This window comes from Fonsecaea erecta (genome assembly GCF_001651985.1).
Source record: "Fonsecaea erecta strain CBS 125763 chromosome Unknown Scaff4, whole genome shotgun sequence".
NCBI classification, from domain to species: Eukaryota; Fungi; Ascomycota; class Eurotiomycetes; order Chaetothyriales; family Herpotrichiellaceae; genus Fonsecaea; species Fonsecaea erecta.
The window spans coordinates 1928770-1949327 of record NW_017387247.1 but is presented as its reverse complement, the minus strand read 5'-3'; the positions used below and the strand labels follow the sequence as shown (position 1 = coordinate 1949327).

At 55.7% G+C, this 20558-nt stretch overlaps 7 protein-coding genes across 7 annotated transcripts; 4 read left to right on the top strand and 3 right to left on the bottom strand.

Annotated features, from left to right (window-relative positions):
- Nucleotides 1-991: 991 nt before the first annotated feature.
- AYL99_05467 (hypothetical protein) lies at nucleotides 992-2181 on the top strand (the record flags this gene model as incomplete). The annotated part of the gene is made up of 4 exons (XM_018836979.1): nucleotides 992-1189; nucleotides 1255-1305; nucleotides 1386-1443; nucleotides 1499-2181. The coding sequence occupies 4 exons, from the start codon at nucleotides 992-994 to the stop codon at nucleotides 2179-2181; spliced, it is 990 nt and encodes a 329-aa protein (XP_018693832.1).
- Nucleotides 2182-3997: 1816 nt separating this feature from the next.
- Nucleotides 3998-6849, top strand: AYL99_05466 (hypothetical protein; the record flags this gene model as incomplete). Its single annotated transcript, XM_018836978.1, has 3 exons — nucleotides 3998-4284; nucleotides 4567-4640; nucleotides 4745-6849. 3 exons carry the CDS (start codon nucleotides 3998-4000, stop codon nucleotides 6847-6849), a joined length of 2466 nt encoding a protein of 821 aa, XP_018693831.1.
- Nucleotides 6850-10003: 3154 nt separating this feature from the next.
- On the bottom strand, nucleotides 10004-11363 carry AYL99_05465 (hypothetical protein; the record flags this gene model as incomplete). The annotated part of the gene is made up of 2 exons (XM_018836977.1): nucleotides 10004-10433; nucleotides 10522-11363. 2 exons carry the CDS (start codon nucleotides 11361-11363, stop codon nucleotides 10004-10006), a joined length of 1272 nt encoding a protein of 423 aa, XP_018693830.1.
- Nucleotides 11364-12375: 1012 nt separating this feature from the next.
- On the bottom strand, nucleotides 12376-13346 carry AYL99_05464 (hypothetical protein; the record flags this gene model as incomplete). Its single annotated transcript, XM_018836976.1, has 2 exons — nucleotides 12376-13248; nucleotides 13302-13346. 2 exons carry the CDS (start codon nucleotides 13344-13346, stop codon nucleotides 12376-12378), a joined length of 918 nt encoding a protein of 305 aa, XP_018693829.1.
- Nucleotides 13347-14107: 761 nt separating this feature from the next.
- On the top strand, nucleotides 14108-16093 carry AYL99_05463 (hypothetical protein; the record flags this gene model as incomplete). Its single annotated transcript, XM_018836975.1, has 1 exon — nucleotides 14108-16093. One exon carries the CDS (start codon nucleotides 14108-14110, stop codon nucleotides 16091-16093), a length of 1986 nt encoding a protein of 661 aa, XP_018693828.1.
- A 283-nt stretch (nucleotides 16094-16376) lies between these two features.
- AYL99_05462 (hypothetical protein) lies at nucleotides 16377-18732 on the bottom strand (the record flags this gene model as incomplete). The annotated part of the gene is made up of 2 exons (XM_018836974.1): nucleotides 16377-17953; nucleotides 18039-18732. 2 exons carry the CDS (start codon nucleotides 18730-18732, stop codon nucleotides 16377-16379), a joined length of 2271 nt encoding a protein of 756 aa, XP_018693827.1.
- Nucleotides 18733-19416: 684 nt separating this feature from the next.
- Nucleotides 19417-20379, top strand: AYL99_05461 (hypothetical protein; the record flags this gene model as incomplete). Its single annotated transcript, XM_018836973.1, has 2 exons — nucleotides 19417-19605; nucleotides 19654-20379. 2 exons carry the CDS (start codon nucleotides 19417-19419, stop codon nucleotides 20377-20379), a joined length of 915 nt encoding a protein of 304 aa, XP_018693826.1.
- Between the last annotated feature and the right edge of the window lie 179 nt (nucleotides 20380-20558).

The following is a 20558-nucleotide window of genomic DNA, read 5'->3' as shown; positions in this document are numbered from 1 at the left end:
TATCCTCTAATTGAAGCGGATTATTTCTCCTGCAAGCCCATCGGTCGATTGCTCGTGGTCTGCTGGCAGCTCGGAATCTGGAATGGGGCTTTGCTGCCCCTCACGGTTGGTCTTTGATCTTCCATCATCCAACAGCCAGCCGCCACATTGGATCCTGAGATATCGCTAAAGAATCCACGCGCCAAAGATTTGGGGGGGAGAGAGGGGCGGCGGTTCCCACACCCCTCCTCGTTCTAACTTGCTGTCCACCCACGAGCAACGCTGGGCTGCTGCGGTAGTCCACGGAGGACCTCGCTCCGAGGGGTGACGTTCTTGGAAACAAGTCTGGTGCTGAGAGAACACGAGAGAGAGAGAAGGACTCGAGAAGTGGACACACGCCTTCGGAGCAGACTGCTCAGAGGCCCTCCCCTCCCCAAAACAAGCCCATAGCAAGACGATGATGCACGACGGCGGGGTTCTGTTGCCCACTACCACGGGGGCATCATGTGTTCTCGCGCTCGCAGCCCGTCGGAGTCGCCTTTTCATTTGCTCTACTCTTCTCATGGCCATCGACTCAGAAATCCAGTGGCTCCCTATTTAACCCCTACTTGACAACTCATCCATTCCTGCAGCACATGTCATCCATGCCTGCGGCACCCCGTCCGGCCAACTAACCAAACTGACTGAGCTCCTTGCCAGCACATGTATCGGCTGCGGCTGCACTTTTGAAACTGCCGCAAACCAGAACCAGGCATCATCATCTTGTCACCCTCTGAGAACTCCAGGTTGATCTCTCTCTGGCCCTTCCCATCGAGTCTGGATCCGCCTCACATCTCTTCCAAGCATGCTCATTCGATTTCCCATCGCCCTCTCCCTGAATCCGCTAGCCTGCGTTGCGACCGAGGTTCATCACGACCCGGAGCGCCGCCGCCGCCGCTGCTGCTGCTAGCAGCCTCTCCCGTGATCCGTGTCGTCCTCTAGCCTACGTTCCCGCTGACCTCTCCCTCCCGTCATGCCTCCAAAACAACCCTCGAAGTCGGGCAAGAGGCTGAAACGAGACGACGACAATGATACTGACGACAGTGATGTTGACCTTCAACCCATTCACTTCTTTGTGCCCGGAGAAAACATCAACGCCACGGTTCTGGTCGACTACATTACACGATGGGTCGATCGCACGGCGAAGATAACATCGGCCCAGCATCCCACGGTGGGAAAAAAACCCCGTCCCAGGTCCAGTGTATGTGTGGACGGTCCAGACTGACCTTTTGCCAGGACAAAACACGAACTGGTTTCAGTGTCCTCGCGAAAAGAGCGCTCAATGCCGTAAGAGCCTTGTTCCCCCCCCCCTCCACACCCCGTGCGATGGTCCTCCCCTCATACTGAATGCCCGTCCTGGCGGTTAGGTTAGCATTCGCGATCTCATCAATGACTCTAGAGACTGGTATTTGGAACAACAAGGCAGTACGCTCCTCCTTACCTGGGAAGAAGCATAACAGCAAGGGTTGACACAACGCAGGAGATTATAGAAGAGATCCGTACGACTATAGAGATTCGGACACGGCCAGGCGTCGGGCGAAAAAGGGACCCTCGGAAGGCGGCACAAACAAACCCCAGCAACCGCGGGTCAAGCGAGAAGGCGGAAGTGAGTCGGCCGAACCTGGGCGGCAGGAGAGGGCGACCATGACATCGAACATGCCGGCGAGTCCTCCGCAACCTGCGTATCACCAACCTCAAACTCAGCCTCAGTACAGCCAGTATCCTGCCCACACTCAGCCGCAACATATCCAACCGAATCCGGGTCCGTACTATCAAGGACAGTCGAGGCCCGAGCAACCTTCTCCCAACTTCAACATCACCGTGAACACGGCCACGTTCGCGCCGAGGCCGGGACAGGCTGGCCAGTACGTCCCGAGTGCATATCAGTCGACCGCATATGCACATGTCGCGGGGCACGAATCGGAACCCCCGCCAGCGTACCAACAGTCCATGATCAGTCGTGGCCCAGCTAATCCGCACCCCCCTTCACAACCCGGACCCGATACGTTTGACGCTGAGAAGGCCGCGACGAGTCGACATTTCCCCGCCCAAGTGACGCGACAAGGCTCGACCGACTCCAAGGAGGACTTTCCTCGGTCTCATAGTGCCCAGGACCGTCGGCCGTCCACGGTTGACCAATCCGGGCGAAGAGCTGGCCGTTGAGCTCGGACGAAAGCCGCTGGAGGCGATTTGCTTATCCCATAGACTCGTTCTGTTGTTAGAGACCCAAGGACGTCCTGTCTCGACCGAAGACGGCGGCAGAAAGGCCAATACCCATCAACAGAAATCCCCCAGTGTCTCATTGACCCTTCACCATGCTGGCAGCCTTTCTCCAGGGGAGCCTTACCCCTTGATCACCGTTACCGTTGACCGATCTGGATCGACTGCTGTATCTTTTTGTTTTTCCCTTTAGCCCCCGCCTGTGGTGTCGGGCTCCATTTGATGCCGTGGTCGGATGTCTTATCGGCAGTCATTTTGGGCAGATTATCATTGTTCTGGTCTAGCATCCCCGAGTCTGACAGATTGAGTGAAATATATTGCTGGTGGACAACAAAGGGAGGGATGGTCTCATCAAATGGCGGCTTTAGAAATCGGACCATTAACGCAAACCTTGGGATGTGCAACACTGAGAAATACGGTTGGATGATGACGATCACATGTGTGGACACTCCAAGAGGCTTCGGTCAGCGGATGGGTAACGGGGAAAGGGAAGGGAAGGCGGGCACCAGGGACATCCGCTGCTAAGCTGGAGACTTGCGTTTGGGATCATTGTTTCTTTGTTCGTCTCCTTTGCATATGCATTGTATATACGTTACCTTCCCCCGCTCCATGAAACACTGGCACTGGCACTGGCACTGGGATTAGACTGCATGTGTGGCTGGTGGCTGGTGACATGGTCGAAGGCCCAAAGTTGGAATTCCAAGTCCGGAGTATTAAAGTCAATGGGTTTTTGTAACTTGCAACGGCTTCTCCCAGCCACGCACCCACCCACCCACACACACACACACACATCCACACCCTACTAATATTGGGCACTGCCAAGTGACTTTGAGACTTCAGCAATCCCAGCAGCTCCCTTGGGACGATCAATTGTCTGATTGGCGTGGTGGACCACACAGATTGCCGGCCAACACCAGCCCTGGACTCAAGGATTCGATCCCTTTAGGGAGAGAGAGAGTGCCCGATGACAGTGACGTACGTGAAGTACGGAGTATTTAAAACCCCTTCAGAGGCGCCCCTTTTCCTTACTACTCCCCTCTGTGCTCCCGGGGTGATGATCCTTTCTCCCACCGCCCCGAGGCTGGAGGCAGCTGTCGCCCCGTTCGAGGGGCAGGGTGAGCGTAGTGGGAGGGCGGGCAGCCCACCAGGCTTTTGTTGTGGCCGCAATCTTACTTTGTCGGCTACGTGTCAAGCTAAAAGCACGCCGCTGAAGCCGGCGGGGGCATTGATTGGGCTACACAAGGGACAGAAGGGACAGTGCATATGCAACGGGCCCTTGGAACTGGGGCCTTTTTCCCTCGAGAGATGCATGCCGAATGCACGGGTCTCTTCTCTCTCACCCAAATTACCCCTCCTCGTCGACTACCTACTCACCTCGTCACCTACTTCCTCTGTGACAGGCCGCTTCCTCTCTTTCTCGCAAGGCAAACCACACAACTTTACCCTGTTTTTGGTTTTTTTTTTTGGTTTCCCTTTTTCTACTCTCTCATTTTTGTGGCCCTTGGGAAATAAACCGCGTGACAAGCTCGCCCCCCCAGCGAGCTAGCGAGCCAGGCCAACAGAAAAAAAAAAGAGAAGGGCTTTCCTGATTGTTCGAGCCTCTCTTCTATTTTTTTCCCTCTCCTTGCTTGCTGTGCCCCAAAAGACCAACACAGCTGACTCGCGATTCGGCTGGATTATTTTCGGGTGACATCTCCCCTAACGTCACTTTGGGTAGTGATGAACACTGAGCACGGCTGAACAACATCACTTGAAGTCAATGGCCCTGAGCCTGGGCAATCCTCGTGGATGGACCGTCGACAATCATCATCACCAGCACCAGCACCAGCACCACCAGCACCACCATGTTGCTCAAGCTGCAGCCCCGGCACCAGCAGTATCCGCCTCCTCGTCTCCCACTGCTGCTGCCGCTCAACTCGAGGCGCGAGAGGGTCCTGCTCCGGCCCAGTGGCAAGCGGTGAAAGAGGAGATCCGGATCCTTTATGAGAAGCACCCCTTGCGAGATGTCAGGAGAATACTATTAGACCGGCACAATTTCCGCGCAACGTGAGTCGTCGTGATGATGATCAAGTCCCTTTTTTTTTCCTTATTCTGGAGGAACGAGGCCACCACCAAAGAAAGAACGAAAAAAGAAATAGAGCTACCGGAATCTCTCCCCCCTCCCCCAGCCACTCGATTCTTTGAGGATTTAATTTCTGGCTGGTTTGGCCTGGTCTGACCCGGGGAGGGGAACGGACGGGAGGGGAGAGGGTCCGGGCTTTTTCAAAACGTCCCTTGCATTATGACTACTCGGTACTCGTTGCTGATTTTAATCCTTCTTGAAACCAGGGAGCGGATGTATAAAGCCCGACTGTCGCAGTGGGGAATCAGTAAGAATTACTCCGATAAAGACTATCAGATATGTAAGTCCGCCACCCCCCCTGCCTTTTCTTGAGCAATGCTGCTGCTGCTGCTGCTTTCTTGTTATTGTCTGTCGGCCGCTTGCTGACGACCAGCTCACCCACAGGTGCGGTGCTGCACCACACCCGCCAAAAAAGCGGTAAGCGGTCGACGGCGTTTGTGATCCATGGCCACAAACGCTCTCTCAAAGACCTACACAAGTATATCAAAGGGCGGAAGATGACCGAGGAGGACTTCCTAGCCTCTGCCCTCGCCAACGTCAAATGTAGCACCACCACCACTTCCGCCGATCACCACGAGCACGAGCAGTATGCTCACGTCCGAGCCTATACACCTGAGCCCGAGGCAGAGGCCGAAGAAGGAGGAGCACCGCCACCGCCTCCTCCTCCTCCTCACCCTACCGCCTCCACTCCCACCAGACCACGGCCGGCCGAGATCGCAGCAAAGGACCTAAGGGACTCTCCTAGGGGGGAAATAGCGGCGTCACAGTCCGTCCACTGCGTCCCAGAACCAGCCTCGTGTTCCACCATCCCCACCTCCGCCGTCGCCCACCAACAACACCAACACCAACACCAACATTCCCCTGCTAGTCCGTCACTCCGCTGGTCCCCCCACCATGCAGCCTCGCCATATGTCCCACTCACCGTGTCACCGCCTCAAAGGCACGGTCCTTATTTCACATCCAAAGACAGCACCACCGCCACTACATACTCGTCCGATGCATCACCACCCTCGTCGTCACGCCCCCACGCCGTCTCCTCTCCCCAGGATGCCCCATTGTCGGTGGCCCTGTCATATACTTATCCTGCCGCTCCGAATGAACCACTGGCTGCCGTGGAGGACCAGGTCCGCCATGCTGGCACCGTCTACGACGACACGAGCCCCATGATGACGTCGTGCAGCCAATTAGGCCGAGACGTCGAGTACATGGCACTGCAGCTGGTGGACGCCCCGCCCTTGAAGTCCCTGTGTGGCCACGACGACATCCGGAGCTGGGCCCTCTTGTTCACCGACAGCTCCTCGGAAGATTCGATGGACTACGAGCAGATCTGTCCGACGTGCCACGAGTCCACCCGCGAACACTTTATCAGTCTCCCGAATTTGGAGACGCCTCACGGACCGCGCAGCATCTTGAACGCCACCCAGGACCTGCCGGAAAGCACGGCCATCTCGGTCCCCGCCAGCTCACGCGGCCACGAGCATTCGTGGAAGTGGGTGGCGCGGTGCTTCGCCGCCTGCATCTACCTGCGCCGCGGCAACCATACGTTATCGCAACGCAGTCTCGCCGACGCCGACGCCGAGTTCACGCAGATGCTGGTGCCGCGCCAGGACCCCAAGGTGCTGTTGGCGCTCAACCAGACGCTCCAGATCCTGCAGATGCACGACCAGGGCGACATCACCAAGACCATCATGCAGAGCGCCCACCTGGTCGCCGACCGGCTGCTGGGGCCCAGCCACCCGCTGACGACGATCGTGCGGTGGATGGTCTACGTGGCCAACGGGCAGATGCGCCACCGCGACGTCACCAGCGCCACGCTGCACGACGTGCACCAGCAGTTCGTGTCGCACCACGGCGCCCACGACCCGCGGGCCATCGCGTCCCAGTACTGCTACGGCTTCATGCTGAACGTGGAGGGCCAGCCGGCCGAGGCCGAGCAGGTGCTGCGCGAAGTGTACCAGATCTCCTCGACCGTGCTGGGGCCCCAACACCTGCAGTCGATCTCGGCGCTGACGAACCTGCACCGGGCGCTGGAGCGGCAGAACCGCGTCGACGAGGCCGCGTCGGTGCTGCGCCGCGCCATCCGCGACTCCAAGGACACGCTGGGCGACAACCACCCGCGCCGCCTGGAGAGTCTGCGGTTGCTCGCCCTGCTGTACCGGCGACAGGGCCACCTCGACCTGACCGAGGAGCTGTACTGGCAGGTTCTGGAGGGGCGGGTCAAGATGCTGGGCAAGAACCACACGTTCACGCAGGGCATGAAGCGGGATTTGGAGGAGCTGCTCCAGGAGCGCGGCAAGTGGACGGTGGAAGAGACGAGAACGGTCAAGCGCGGGGACGGACAGGTGGTGCAGGAGGTGGTGGTCACCGAGAGCAACCACCAACTCCGGCTGCAGGACATCTTCGAGTGGGACGTGCACGAGCAGTGGGACGACGACGACGCGAGGAGTGATGGGGGCAGTGAGACGGGGAGTGATCACGCGGCATTCTGAGCGTTCTTGCTGTTTTTTTTCTCTTTGGGTTTTAACCGGATTGGCGGGATTTTATTTGCCCAGGGGGCTTGCTGAGCAGGAAAGGAAAGGATTTCTACACTACATACATGATCATGGGGGCGAGACTGGGTTGGGAGGGGGGAAGAAGGGGGATTTTTCCCCTTCTACTCTACATACCGTAGATGGGCCCTCTCTACAATCCCTCCCTCCCTCCCTCCCTTTCTCCCTACCTATCAACCAATCGACAGACAGAAAGAAAGATACCTTGCGTGGAAATATTTGTTTGTGTGTGGAGAATATGCGAGGGAGGGAGGACACACAGCAGAGGAGTAGAGATCAGCAGAAGAGGAAGAAGAAAGGGGGGGGGGCCAGAACACAAAAAGCACAGGAAAGCCACCGCCGTCGCGAGACAGAGTGGGCGGTGGTTTGTGACATTGTGGTGGTGGCGGTGGTGCCACCCACCATAATGCGAGGGATTTCGTCCATGGGGACGGAACACAGACACACACACACACAAGGGAGTGGGAAAGTGACGGACGGGACGAGACGGGACGAGACGAGACGATCTGCGTGGTATGTTATGTAAGTAGGACGAGCGAGCACAAGAGAGTGGGACGAGGGATGTGCCCAAGAAAGCAGAAGTGGGTATTTCGAGGAGCTACATACAGTAGATATGCAATGGATGTAGGTGGTGGCCTCGATCGATCTATTCATTCTAAATGAGTACATATACAGTATATACCCGAGCATATATATATATAATGGCTACCCACCCAAACACTCACCAAACCCTCGCCCTTCCCTCCCTCCTCACGCCCTCCACCCAACGATATACCTACCTATGTTTCTAAAAGCGCACCGAACGACACAGGTGCAGGAAGTATGTATGTATGAGGTGTACTCGGTCCATGATCCCTGAACCCAACCACCATCCATCCATCCAAGCTCCTCTTTCTGGGTCTTGTGCCACGCAGTCAGTTTGATCGTCTCCCAAGAGAGATGGGATGGGACGGGAAGGATGGGAGAAGGAACATGTGTCGATCAGTCAATCAGTCGCCATGTCCTTTCAACGGGCGACGATCCATCCTGCCTCGTTCATCATGATATGTGGCAGCCCAGATACAGCCAATGCCAATGCCAATGCCAATGCCATGATTATCACTCACGCCCCGTTATTACATATTATATATCATGTATGCATCACGCTGTGTGTTATGTATGCATTGTGTACGTGTATCACCATCACCGTCACCACTGTCACCACACAACACAACACATCATCACACGACACGACATGGACCCCCCACGCCTATCCATTATTGCACAGCATCCGTGCATGTATGCGCGGGACGTTTTCTTTTTTTTCTTCTTTCTTCTTTCTTTCTTCTCCTCCTTCTTCTTCTTCTGCCATATACATGTACTGTCAATATGGTTTGTTAGGTACAGGTACATAGTCTCTTTTTCCGGTGGACGATCTACATAATCCCACCGTACCTACCTACAAGGTAAGCATGACATGTCGTGGAAAGGGTGGAGAGAGAGGGAGCCGGGCCCGGGGGGAGCAGATCGAAGATCGCCCTTGTCGTTGCCGTCCCCTGCCGTCTCGTCTCGCCTTGCCTTCCCTTGCCTTTCCTTACCGTGTGGACTTGCCGCCGACGAGCCGGCTTCCGAAGTAACGGTTCATCGTACGTTAGAGGCATGGGGGCACGGGGGGCACGGGGGGGAAAGGGAGTCGACGGCTAGTTAGTGTGAGGCGAGGCGAGGCGACGAAGTAGGTAAGTAAGTAAAAGTACCGTGCATGCATGCATGGCGGATGCAGGAGGAACGATCCCAAACGAGGCACGAGTAATAGCTAACTAACTACACGATAAGCAAAGTACATAAGCGAGCGAGCAAGCAGCCACTCAAGCGACCAGGCAGGGCAAGGCAAGGCAAGGCAAGGCAAGACAAGGCAAAGCGAGCCAGCCCTGCATACGTTTCCCTGCCCTGCATCTGTTACTGGACCCGGAGCCCTACACGAGGTACCTCGTACATACGGTACATTCCCCCCTGCCCCCCTTTAGATCGGGCTTGCCCTTCCCCTTCCCCGTGCCAGAGGCGCCAGTCCGTGTTGGTCTGTGGTCTGTGGTCTGTGGTGGGTGGTGGGTGGTGGTGGTGGTGGTGGTTGTAGTGGTTATGGCTCGGGTCCTTTTTCCATACTTTTTTAAACACTCGCTCACTCACCCCACTTGGAATGACTCTCTCTGGCTCGGTTTGGCTTGAGCGGACCTGACCTGACGAGGTACGTAGTCGTAACATAGAAATTCGAAGGACAGACAGACAGACAGATAAGTAGCAGTGTTCAAAGGCGGCGGTGATGACTTTCTTCTCTTCTCTTCACTCCTCTTCTCCCTCTTCTAGTAGAGGATCCATCCTTGCCTTCCCCTGTGCTGTGTGCTACGTGCTGTGTTGTAAGTCACCCGTACATAGAGGGCGGACATGGACGATGTATAGTACCTTCGTCTCGGGTGTTCGATTGGGTTAGGACTTTCTGTATGTTTGTATTTTATGTATTTATGCTTGTGCTTCTTGGACTGCTGGGCGAGGATGGGCGAAGACGGGCCCGCCTGTCACTAGGCCCCTACATACGTACATACGTACATACCACTCATTCATCCACTCACTACTCGGCGCACTCTAGAGCCAGCTCCAGCTCCAGCTCCAGTGTTCAATGCCCTCGATGCTCGGGGTGAATATCATTCAAAGTGGGATATTGATGCGCCTCGTCCTTTTGGGGAGTCGACGGGTTATCGCCCTATGCAAGAAACCACACGCAGCGTCTTTGAGGAGTAGGACTGGCCCAGACGGAAATCGGTCGGCTTTCGTGCTCACCTCGAAGAGATATTCCGAACGAACGAAGTATTGACTGACTGACGATGATATGAGATATATACATACATATATACATACATCCTCTGCGAAATCAGACAGGCGCCAGCCAACATCGCATAACCTAACCTAACATAATACACATAGTACAGCGCTAAAACCAGATCTCCCGCCCCCCAAGTGATATGCATCACGGCTGTTGCGTCTTGATGTACTCGGCATATGTGTACCTCCCAAAACGCCCCAGGTCCCAGCAACATAAGAGAAAATAAAGATCGCTCACTGACTAGGCAGCCAACCCTTTCGCCGTGTCATACTCGTAGATCCAGGACAGCCCGCCATCCTCGCCGGTGACCAGAAAGTACGCCCACATGAGCCACTCCTTGATGATCTGGCGGAACGTGCTCGGTGAGGATTTGCGCATGTCGCCGCCCTTGGAGGTGAAGGCGAGGATCTTCTTGACCCGGTCTTTCCGGGATGTCTGCCACTGTTGAACCAGCAGCCGCGGTCCTTCTCGAGGTTGGTCGTTGACGGCGGGTTCTTGCTCTTTCTTGTTGTCGACCAGGGCCAGCGTGTCGGCTAAGGTCAAGGCGTCCTCGAACGCCATCGCCGCCCCCTGCCCGCCGGTCGGGGGCATGGCGTGCGCCGCGTCGCCGATCACGAGAACCCTCCCGGAGCTGCTCGACCAGGAGCTCAGCTCGGGGACTTTGTAGTACCTGTTTTGGTCCCACACGCGACGTTAGTGACGACTCACCACAATCAGGAGATCGAGGGAGAGGAGAGCAGAGTGGAGGGAAAACTTACGGCCACAGGGTCAGCGACGACTTGTCGACGTTCTGCGACGCGACGTGCACAATGTCCGGCCACGTCTCGTTCTCGTGGTGCGACTGCAGCGTCTTGTACAGCGCGGCCTCGTCGCTCTGGAGCTGCGCCCACTCCTCGCGGCTGCGGTCCGCGCCCTCGACGGTCGCAAAGCAGCCCACCCGGTCGCCCGTGTACGTGCAGGGCATGAACATGAACGAGTTCAGCTTCCCCAGGATCAGGCACGGCATGTACATGTCCTCCTGGCCGGGCTTGAACAGCTTCGATCGGGCAAGCGACCCACCAACGCCCAGCTGGCCGCTGAAGGTGGGCACAGCGCTGGGATCAAGGTGACGGCGCACACGCGAGTGGATGCCGTCGGCGCCCACCAGGAAATCGGCCTCTTCGGTGCGGCCGTCGGCGAAGGTGGCGACGACCGTGCCCCTCTCCGTCTCGCGGATCTGCTCGCACTTGGCATTGCAATGCAGCTCAATGTCGCGCTCCCGGAGCACATTGATGAGCGTCTGGCGCACGATGCCCCGCGACACGCGCAACGCCTTGTATCCGTAGCGGGCCTCGCTGCCGTTCAGCACCGTGGCGACGCGGCTCAGGTTGCGCGACGACAGGAACCGGAACTCCTCGTAGTTCCACCCCTGCGTGCGGATGCGCTCATACACGCCGATCCGGTCCAGGGCCCGTAGCGCGTTGGGTGCCAGCGCCACGAAGCCGCCATCGAAGGCCGCTGCGTCGCGCAGGTCGAATACTTTGGACGAGATGCCGTGGCGCTGGAGCGCGAGGGCCAGGGCCGGCCCTCCTAGCCCGCCTCCGATGATGATGACCTTCATGAGTTGTTTGTTGTTGTATGTTTGGGCTTGCGACGATGAGGAGCTTTGGCCAGGATGGATTAAATTGAGCGACGAGTTCTCGAACGAGTTGTAGTATATTGAAGGGGTTGCTTCTCCATATATAGATATATTTGCGACCTACCTTCTTCTATCTATCTCTGTCTCTCTCGCTTGACAAGTTCGGCTCAACAAGGTTCAGGCTGTGAATGTTGGATCCCAAACACGAGAGGGAAAAAAGGGCACTTCATCACTGCCATGTGGTTGGGAGTATGTCCCGAGGAGAAAGAACCTTCATCAGCCCCAAAACCCTTCGTGAACGGAACGGGCATTAGCTCCCTCGCTTCGGATGCAGTATTGAGAAAGAGGGAAGAGATGGGGAGGAATACCACGTTGGGAGTGCCAGACGGGGCGGAAACGGTTTGGTCTCGCTTGCATCTCCCCGTTCAGGTTGAGGTGCCCAGACGCCGAGAGTGCTAACTATGAAGTGTCCAAGCCCAGGAAGCCCAGTAAAGTTGCAACCATGGGCGAGTGCTAGGGACGAAACTGTACTAGAGTAGACGAGGTATGAGGTAACCAGCCCTTGGAGGCTGTACTGTAAGTGAGCCTGTGGACGAATCAGCGGGCACTTGTCACGTAGGCCTATATACGAGGTACAGGAGTTTGTGTTCATTATTCAACAATGGTTACAGGGCATAGAGTCACACCTACAAGATGGATCTATCAGACCACTCAACTAGTGTCCCAGAGCATTCCCTGGAAAAAGAAAGTTGCAAGGACAACAACAGCAACAATGGTCAGGATACCATTCTTTTACAGGTACACTCTTAACCGTCGACGTGGTGGTCAATATGTCCTATGCCAACAGGCTATTGTGTAGCACAATGTAATACGCCAGTCGACATCTGATTGCACTACCTCCCGTACCGTGCAGGAGATTGTACCTCTATCGGTAGGTCTCTTTTCTCAGCCTGGCTCAGTAATCCTACACCTCAATTCCTCTCGGTCGGTCGAATTAGTCTTGGTTTCCAAACTTCAGTCCCCCCTGCAGTCTGACGGCGCCATAAATCCCGGCAATGTCGCCCTTCTCACCCACGGTCTGCTTGACAGTCTTCAGATACTCGTCCCCAACCTCGACTTGCCGCATCCGGCACCCGCTCTTCTTGGCCAAGTCCATGGCGTGCCGGGCGTCTTTGCGTGCCAGGTCCACGGCGAACAGCGGTTCTGCACGCGTGTAGTAGTCGCCCGTCCTCATCCTGTTCGAGTAGGCCGTGTAGGGTCCCGGGAACATGACTTCGATGAATTTGTGGAGCTCGTCGACTCCCAGACCGGAATTTTCGGCCAGGACATGCCCCTCGGACAGGGCGTTGACCATGCCCAAGACAAAGGTGTTACCAATGATCTTGAGAGTGGTCGCCTTGCTCGGCTCTTGACCCGAGAAATCCACGTTGGCCCGGCCCATCACGCCCTTGCAGTATGGGAGCACTTTTTGCGCCGCCTCAGCCTTCCCCGCCACGACGCAGATCAGCTGGCCGGCGTCGGCCATGGCCGGGGCTCCAAAGACGGGACAGGCCACGAAGCTTGCTCCTTTGTCCTCCACCATCTTCTCTTCTTTGGCTGTGGTCTCGGGGTGGACCGTGCTGCAGTCCACGATCAGCTTGCCCGTGACATCGGTTTTGAGGACCTCTTCGAGGGTGGAGAGCACGGCTGGGTCGTCGCCGAGACAGTAGAATATGATGTCTGCTTTCGAGGCGGCCTCTTGCACAGAGGAAGCCACGGTCGCGTGGCCTATGCTTGCTGCGAGGTCATGGGCCCGTTGCGGGGTGCGGTTGAAGATGATCAATGGGTTGGACAGGTTGCCTTTCTCGACCAAATTCTTGCACATGCCCTTGAATCGGGAGTTAGTACTGTACAATGACCAGCCATTCTCGTTATACTTACCCTGCCCATATTCCCCAGACCCAGCCAAGCCAATTGAGGTGCCATCTTGTCAGAAGTATGGACGTGGGGTTGAAGTTCGAGTGTGCGAGGAATGAGAAATTGCGACTAGGCGATGTAGTATGCTCAGATATGTTGATCCACTTACCGGTGCTAGGTGTTCTGGCTGTATTTATGCTTGGGAGATCTCAATCGAGATGAAACGCGCAAGAAGCCAGCCTTGTCCGTTTCTCTCCGTTGTCCCTCATGACGATGATGGTCGTAAGTCGCAGACACGGTACGCGGAGACATTCCGGAGCTGACAAAGTTGGACTACGCAGTACGAGACGACTCTATGTACAACGCGACCGTGAGTGCTGCGTTCCTCCAGAAGTTCGGGAAAACACGGGTCAACGAGGGTTTGCAACTATTTGATCAGCATTGGCAATAATAAATGGCAACACGATCCATCCTTTTCATCCGTCGAAGCACCAGGAAGGGCGTGCCACGGAGCGAGAATGCGTGGAGCGCAGAAAGAAATATTGGAGAAATGAGCAGCACCGAGGGGCAACTAATTCATCCAATCATACTTGCAGCAGGACCGGGCGGTGAAGGCCTCTCGCTTGGGCTAGTCGCGGCAGTATCTTTGCTGCGCTCGAGCCATCCGCGTCACAAAATTTTCCCCTCGATGGATGAGTAGCTGCACAATGAAAATCTGCAAAGGGCTACTCGACATAAGTCCCGTGGCAGGGCTGCTACCCAGGTGACGTTCTCATGCATTTGTTTGGCTTCTGGTGCTCTATTCTTGTTGTTGACTGCCTTGTGGAAACATGAGCCACACCGCCCTGAGTTCCGTTCGGAGTCATTGTACCTCCCAACTTGTATGCAGAAACGTCGCAGCTGAGGCCTTGAAAGCCTACCTCATCTCTCACCCGTGTTCCCCCTCGCTTTTCTCCCGATCCCATTCTCGTTGCTACTCTTCTCAACCTGCCCCACGAACAGATGGCTCAGCCTCACAAAACGCTCCAAGTGTGGTGCAGCAAGACCAGAACTCCTCCTTCACCGAGAGAGCTAAACAGCGCCTCGCAAACAGGGAGTTCTTCACTAGCCTGTTGAGCTCGGCAGCGACAAAAAGAGATGCAAAGGCGTACATTTCTCGACTGAAGAGCCCGACAAAGACCGCCTCGGAGCAGAAGCAGGATTCCCCGAGATCACAACCTCAGGTCAATGCGGGAGGCCTCCTCGGCCGTACCAGAGCCTCGGAGGAGAGCCCGGTCTTTAAGCAGTACGAAAATGGGCAACAGTCAACCCTGGAAGAGCTGGAAACCTTACATGTGGCCCTTGTCAAGGTCAGCAACATTAATGCCATGGCGGACGGGCTCGTGAGAGGCATTGCCCAAACCTTGTCTTCCCTCTCTCGTCTCAGCATGGCACCTTGCGTCGTCTTGGAGGTGCCTCAGGAGGAAACTCCACAAGCAACACGAGCAAGTCTCAGCCAGGCTACAGATAAACTGGTAGCGGCCATTGACGCCATTCACCCCTCGGGGGCGAGAATACTGGACAATCTCTTGAGTTTCGGTGCCGATGGCAGGCCCCAAGTTTTCCTGCGAAAGCTGTTGACTCGCCCTCTGAGACGGGGCCGGATACCAATTGTCCTTCCAGTGGCCTATTCGGCAGAACAGTCACAAGCTGTCTCTATCACGGCTGACGAGGCTCTCCTGGCCTTGACTAGAGAGCTTTCCGGTCATACCTCCAGCCCTCGAGAGGGCCAACAGCTCGAAACAGCGCGTAAGCAGATATCCTTGGACAGGATTATCGTGGTTGACGAGACCGGGTCAATTCCGAGCACCAAGTCCATTGACAAAAGGCATGTTTTCGTCAACTTAGAACAAGAATATTCCGCCTTGCAGGAGGAGCTGAGGAGCTCAACCGAAGGGAGTGTTTCTCAGAAGCATGCCTCAAATCTCAAATTGTTTCGAGACGCTCTGAAAATGCTCCCCCCGACCTCATCCGGGCTGCTGACGACGCCTCTTGAAGCCGCAAACAGTGCCAGGTTGGACGATGACGGAGTGTCGGGTGTCGGGACGAGAAGGCAGAAGAACCCCTTGATCCATAACCTGTTGACTGACAAGCCGGCGTATTCATCATCCTTACCCACTGGCAGACTCACACACGATACATCTTCAGTGCCCGTGACGACTTCCACGTTTGTGAAACGGGGCATGCCGCTGACTATCTTGCCCAATCCAGCGGCACAAACCTGGACTGCCACGTCTCGACCTCGTCTGCAACTGACCGACCCCCGAATCGACCTGGACCGTCTGACATACCTCATCGACGACTCTTTCAATCGAAAGCTCGACGTAGAAGCGTATCTGAGACGCGTCAATGATCGCATCGCCGGCGTGATCATTGCAGGTGAATATGAAGGCGGAGCGATCCTGACGTGGGAAACCCCGCCGGGCTGCTCGGACGACGACACCGACCGTCTGGTCCCGTACCTCGACAAGTTCGCGGTTCTCAAGAAGTCCCAGGGCGCTGGCGGCGTGGCGGACATCGTGTTCAACGCCATGGTGCGCACGTGCTTCCCCAACGGCGTCTGCTGGCGCAGTCGCAAGGACAACCCCGTGAACAAGTGGTACTTTGAACGGTCCCGGGGTACGTGGAAGATCCCCGACACCAACTGGACCATGTTCTGGACCACGCCGGGCATTTTCGACAACGGCCACCACAAGACCAGCGTCTTCCTCGACTACGAAGGTGTCTGCCGCTCGGTGCAGCCCACGTGGGCTGACAGGAAGATGATTGCTGATTAGTTGGCGAAGCTGGGACCAGGACAGGACAGGACAGGACAGGCTAGTCATGCTATATGACTGACTGGACATGTACTCCGGATCTAAATGGATATAGGTTTCGCGACCATCTACAGATACAAAGTTAGTTACAAAGCAACCCGTTTTATGCCAAACACCCACCACTCATGCTATACGCTATGGTATCATGTAAGTCTCAGAATCTTAGGCTCCCTAAAATCATGCACATGCCCGCTATCCAGCGCCAGCCCCGTTTATTTATTCATTCCCGCCAACGGCCCGCGTTCTATGCGCATGCGTCCAGCTTCGTCTGGAAATGCGTCCCTTGTCTGCCTGGCTTACTCCCCGCTTCGCGGAACGGCGTGGAGGAGGTTCTCGCGGTTGACGCCGCTGCGTCTGCTTCCGGGGCACCCTTCCTCTTCAGGCGGCGCACGTCGCCCTTGAGCACTGCGAGCAGGAACACCTCGCTGACGTATTCGACTTCGTTGCGCTGCTCCTCCTTCTCCACTGCCGTAGCAGCGGCAGCCGGTGCCGACCCATCTGCCAAAGCAGCAGCAGCGGCAGCAGCAGCAGCAGCGTGGCGGTGACACAGGCCGTCTTCGTGGACGTCATCGACGGGCCGCTCCCCGGTTCCCTCAGCGGCAGCTTTCTCCGCCTCTGTGGGATCTTGAGCCGCCGCCGCCTTCGGCTTTTTCTTCGAGATCCACACGTTGCCCAAGAACAGGCTGGCCAGCAGACTCAGACCCAGGATCGGCAGGATGGAGATGAACGCCCACATGGTCGCGGTGGCGCCTTGCGAGCGGATGGCTTTCTGTTCGGCGGGAGGCAGGTTCTTGATCAGGTCGAGGGAAGATTGGTTGTGCAGGTTGAATTCTACGGCCGAGGTTCCGTTGCTGTTCGCGTTGGCGTTGTCGCCTGAGTTGACGGCGCTGGAGCCAAAGTACTGGCTCATCTGATTCTGGAACACCGAGCCCATGATCGTGAGCGCGAGCGTCCCGCCGAATGGCAGCGCGAACCGCAGCAGCGAGTACACCGGTGCCAACCGGTCGCGAAACATCCCCGCCAAGTGCAGGTTCGAGGGCATGAAGCGCATGCCTGTGCCGGCGCCGGCGATCGCCATCATGACGTTAACCAGGGTCTCGTTCTTCACCTTGACCGCGTAGGCGAGCACGGCGATCCCGGCGTTTTCGATAATGGTGCCCATGAGGAGAGGCGGGAATGTCTGCCGCGGGTACACGTTGCAGATGAATATTGCGATATACACGCCGGCTCCTATGCCCGGGACGTAGTATAGGAGTTGAGTGCCTGCGTGGGAGGCTGCGAACCCTTCAACCAAGGTGAAATAGATGCCGATGAAGTAGAAGACGCTGTAGAGCGCGGCGCCCGTGCCGGAGGCGATGAAGCAGACGAGCGTGACGTCTTTAGAGGAGAGAATCGACGATGGAATCATGGGCACAGTGCCTCGTGGTAAGTGGCGTGAGAGGAAACTATTTGGAGAAGAAAGGAGCTTCTCATATAGCAAGAAGAGGACAATAAGAATGGCACCGAGAATGATCGGTACGAGAACGGCGGCGGAGGCCCAGGGATATGTTGAACCGCCCCAGGCTGTTCCCAAGATGACGAGACCAACGCCGAAGATGAAGAGGGTGATACCGCCGAAGTCGAGTGTAGAGAGGCCGCCTGTCAGGGCTTGGAGGTGGCTGGTGTTGGGTGGAGGGTGCGAGAGGGAAACCCTGCCCTCCTTGAGGTCGTTCCGGAGGAGAAAGATGGTGAAAATGCTAATCACCGAAATACCAGCACCCAGGACAAAGCAATACCGCCAGTTTGTGTTTGTCAGGTAGCCGCCGATGATGGGTCCGACACCTAAGAGGAGAGACAGGTTACAAACGGTACGCCACATAGGGCTCCAATTGGAGCTGCTCATTCGTGAAGACGGGATTGTACTCACTGTAGCCGACTCCATTTAACAGCTGGAAGATGCTTGTGTTGACAGCCTGATCTCTCAAAGAAACCGAATCCGCCAACACGATCATGCTGACATTACTAATTCCTGCAGTACCTATGCCTTGTAGCGCACGACCGAGGAGCAGGACTCCCCATTCTGGGGCAACAGCACAAAGGACGCTTCCGATAGTCAAGAAGCCCACGGTGCTTTGCAAGGCAGCATGTCGGCCAAATATGTCGGCTAATTGGCCGAAGACAGGAATGAATGCGGTCGACGTCAGAGTGAAGGCGGTAACGATCCAGTTGAGCTGGTTAAACTTGTCTACCGCATTCTCGTCAGTGCCTTGCGTGGAGAAGGGGACAAATAAACCCGAGAGAAACGGAATATACTGACTGAAGTGTGAAGCGATCTGCGGTAATGCTGTCGCAACGATGGTCAAATCCAAGCTGGCGACAAAGAATGCTGGGAGCAGGCAGAAGAGCAGTTTCCACCTGTATTTGCGGGCCTTGCTCCTTTCCTGAGCACATTGCGGGCATTTCTGTGTCTCCTTGGGGGTATTTAATAAAGACTGTGGGTTGGTAGGTACGGTTGATGAGTCCGAGCCCGCTGTTGCTGATATCTGATTTTGAGCTTGAGCCTCAGCGGCCTTGCGGGCGCGGTAGGCTCTGATCTTGCGATATGTGTATATGAAAACCATGGCGGGGATGTAGAAACTAAGACCGAGACGAGATATGGGAGGTGACACTCAAGTCGTTTGAGTAGGGGAAGGGGTGTAGAAAAACACTTATATCCATTTTCCCTCACAAAACCTATTACTTGGTGTACGAAACGCGAATACGATTGCGCCCTTCGCTTCGCGATATCTTCCATTCTGTCTTTCGACAGCGAGGCGTTCTCGCGGAATCTTCCCAAAGCGGAATAGGAGCAGTGTGGCTTGTGAATGTTAATACCACTCGCTTAAATTTTTGGTTTGAGCCAATCATTCAAGCCAATTTCTGGGGCGAGGGAGATCAAACCCGAGTAGATTCGCTTTGTTGTGTGCTTGGCCGAGAGCAATAGACAACATGAGACATCATAGCATAAAGGCAGACAACCCTAACCCGCATTAAGCATATTCTGCGAAAATATACTGAACTCCAGCAGGCAGCAGAATTGATATTTGCTAAAGACAGGGGGAAAAAATGGTGACTGTGTGGTTTTGACTTGCTGCCGGCATAGTTGCCCTCTAGGTTTGCTAGGGTGTCGATGCCTAGCCATTAATCTGTCTCTCTGCAACACGACGTGCAACCACAGTAACTCTCAAGCCGTCCAGGTTCGCAAGCGACGTTCTCCCCCCTGATGCAATACTTCCTGGAATCCCTCAGCTGTACTCAAGGCGGGCATGCCGATATGCATTTCATGCAGTACTCCAGTCAAGGAGCTATACACTGTCTACAGCAAAGCAGATGACCGAACCCTGGGCAAAGGCGTTCGCCTGACCCAATGCCCCAACTGCAAACGGTTCGCCGACAAATATGTCGAACATGACTTTGTTGTCCTGTTTATCGATCTGGTGTTGATAAAACCGCAGGTGAGCGGAATTTCAATGTAACCCTTACCTGGTCTGACGTGTGGGTAGGTCTATCGCCATCTTCTCTTCAACAGGCTGGGACGCTCAGACGACAAGTTCGACCCCAGCATCTTACGCCTGGGTACATTGCTTGTCCTCTTCGATGTCTACATCACTTGGGCCAGGATTGAGAAATTAAACGCAGCAAATGGTGGTCCTGCTGTGGGATCGCGGCTCGGCGAGATGCCCATCCTAGCACAATATCTCTTCTTCTTGACCATGAATGTCTTGGCGACGTTTGCCCAGCATGGCATCATTCGAGCCATGGTTCGGATGCTGGTATCTCATCAAAAACGACGAGAGCAGGCTCTCGCCAATGCGACGCCCACAACGGCTTCCTGGTCGACCACCGAAACCCGCCATACCATTGCCGCGAGCCATGCCGGTTCCAGCGCCATCAGCACTGCCTTGTTAGTCTCTAGCTGCACCAAGTTGTTTCCCATTTTGTTGGTCATCTGGCCGACAGATACAAAGGAGAGCGACTCCTTCGGCTTTGCGTTTCGAGCGACAAACTACGTGGGTTGGGCAGTTCTTCTCAACAATGTCGAAGCGTTGCTGATCTTACTCAACTGTGGATACATTATTGCCACTGCTTTGGCAGTTTCGGGGTTTGTCGCAAGGTGGATCGTGGAAGGCTGGTTCTTGAGCTTCATCGGGCTTGCGCGAGATACTGGTCCGGTGGGGGATATACTGGCTGCCTATCGCCTTGTGGGAGGCTGGCTTAAAGGGAGTTGAGAGAGCAATGAAGATGACGTGTGGAGGAAACTCTATAGGGACTGCCGTGGGACCTGCCTTGGAATTTGTAACATTGTTTTCATTCACTCTTGCGCGTTGTGCAGGAACGAATGCAACAAGTGGAACATCACACTTGGAGACGAATGTGCACCTGTTCATTTCTTGCAAACTCCTGCTCT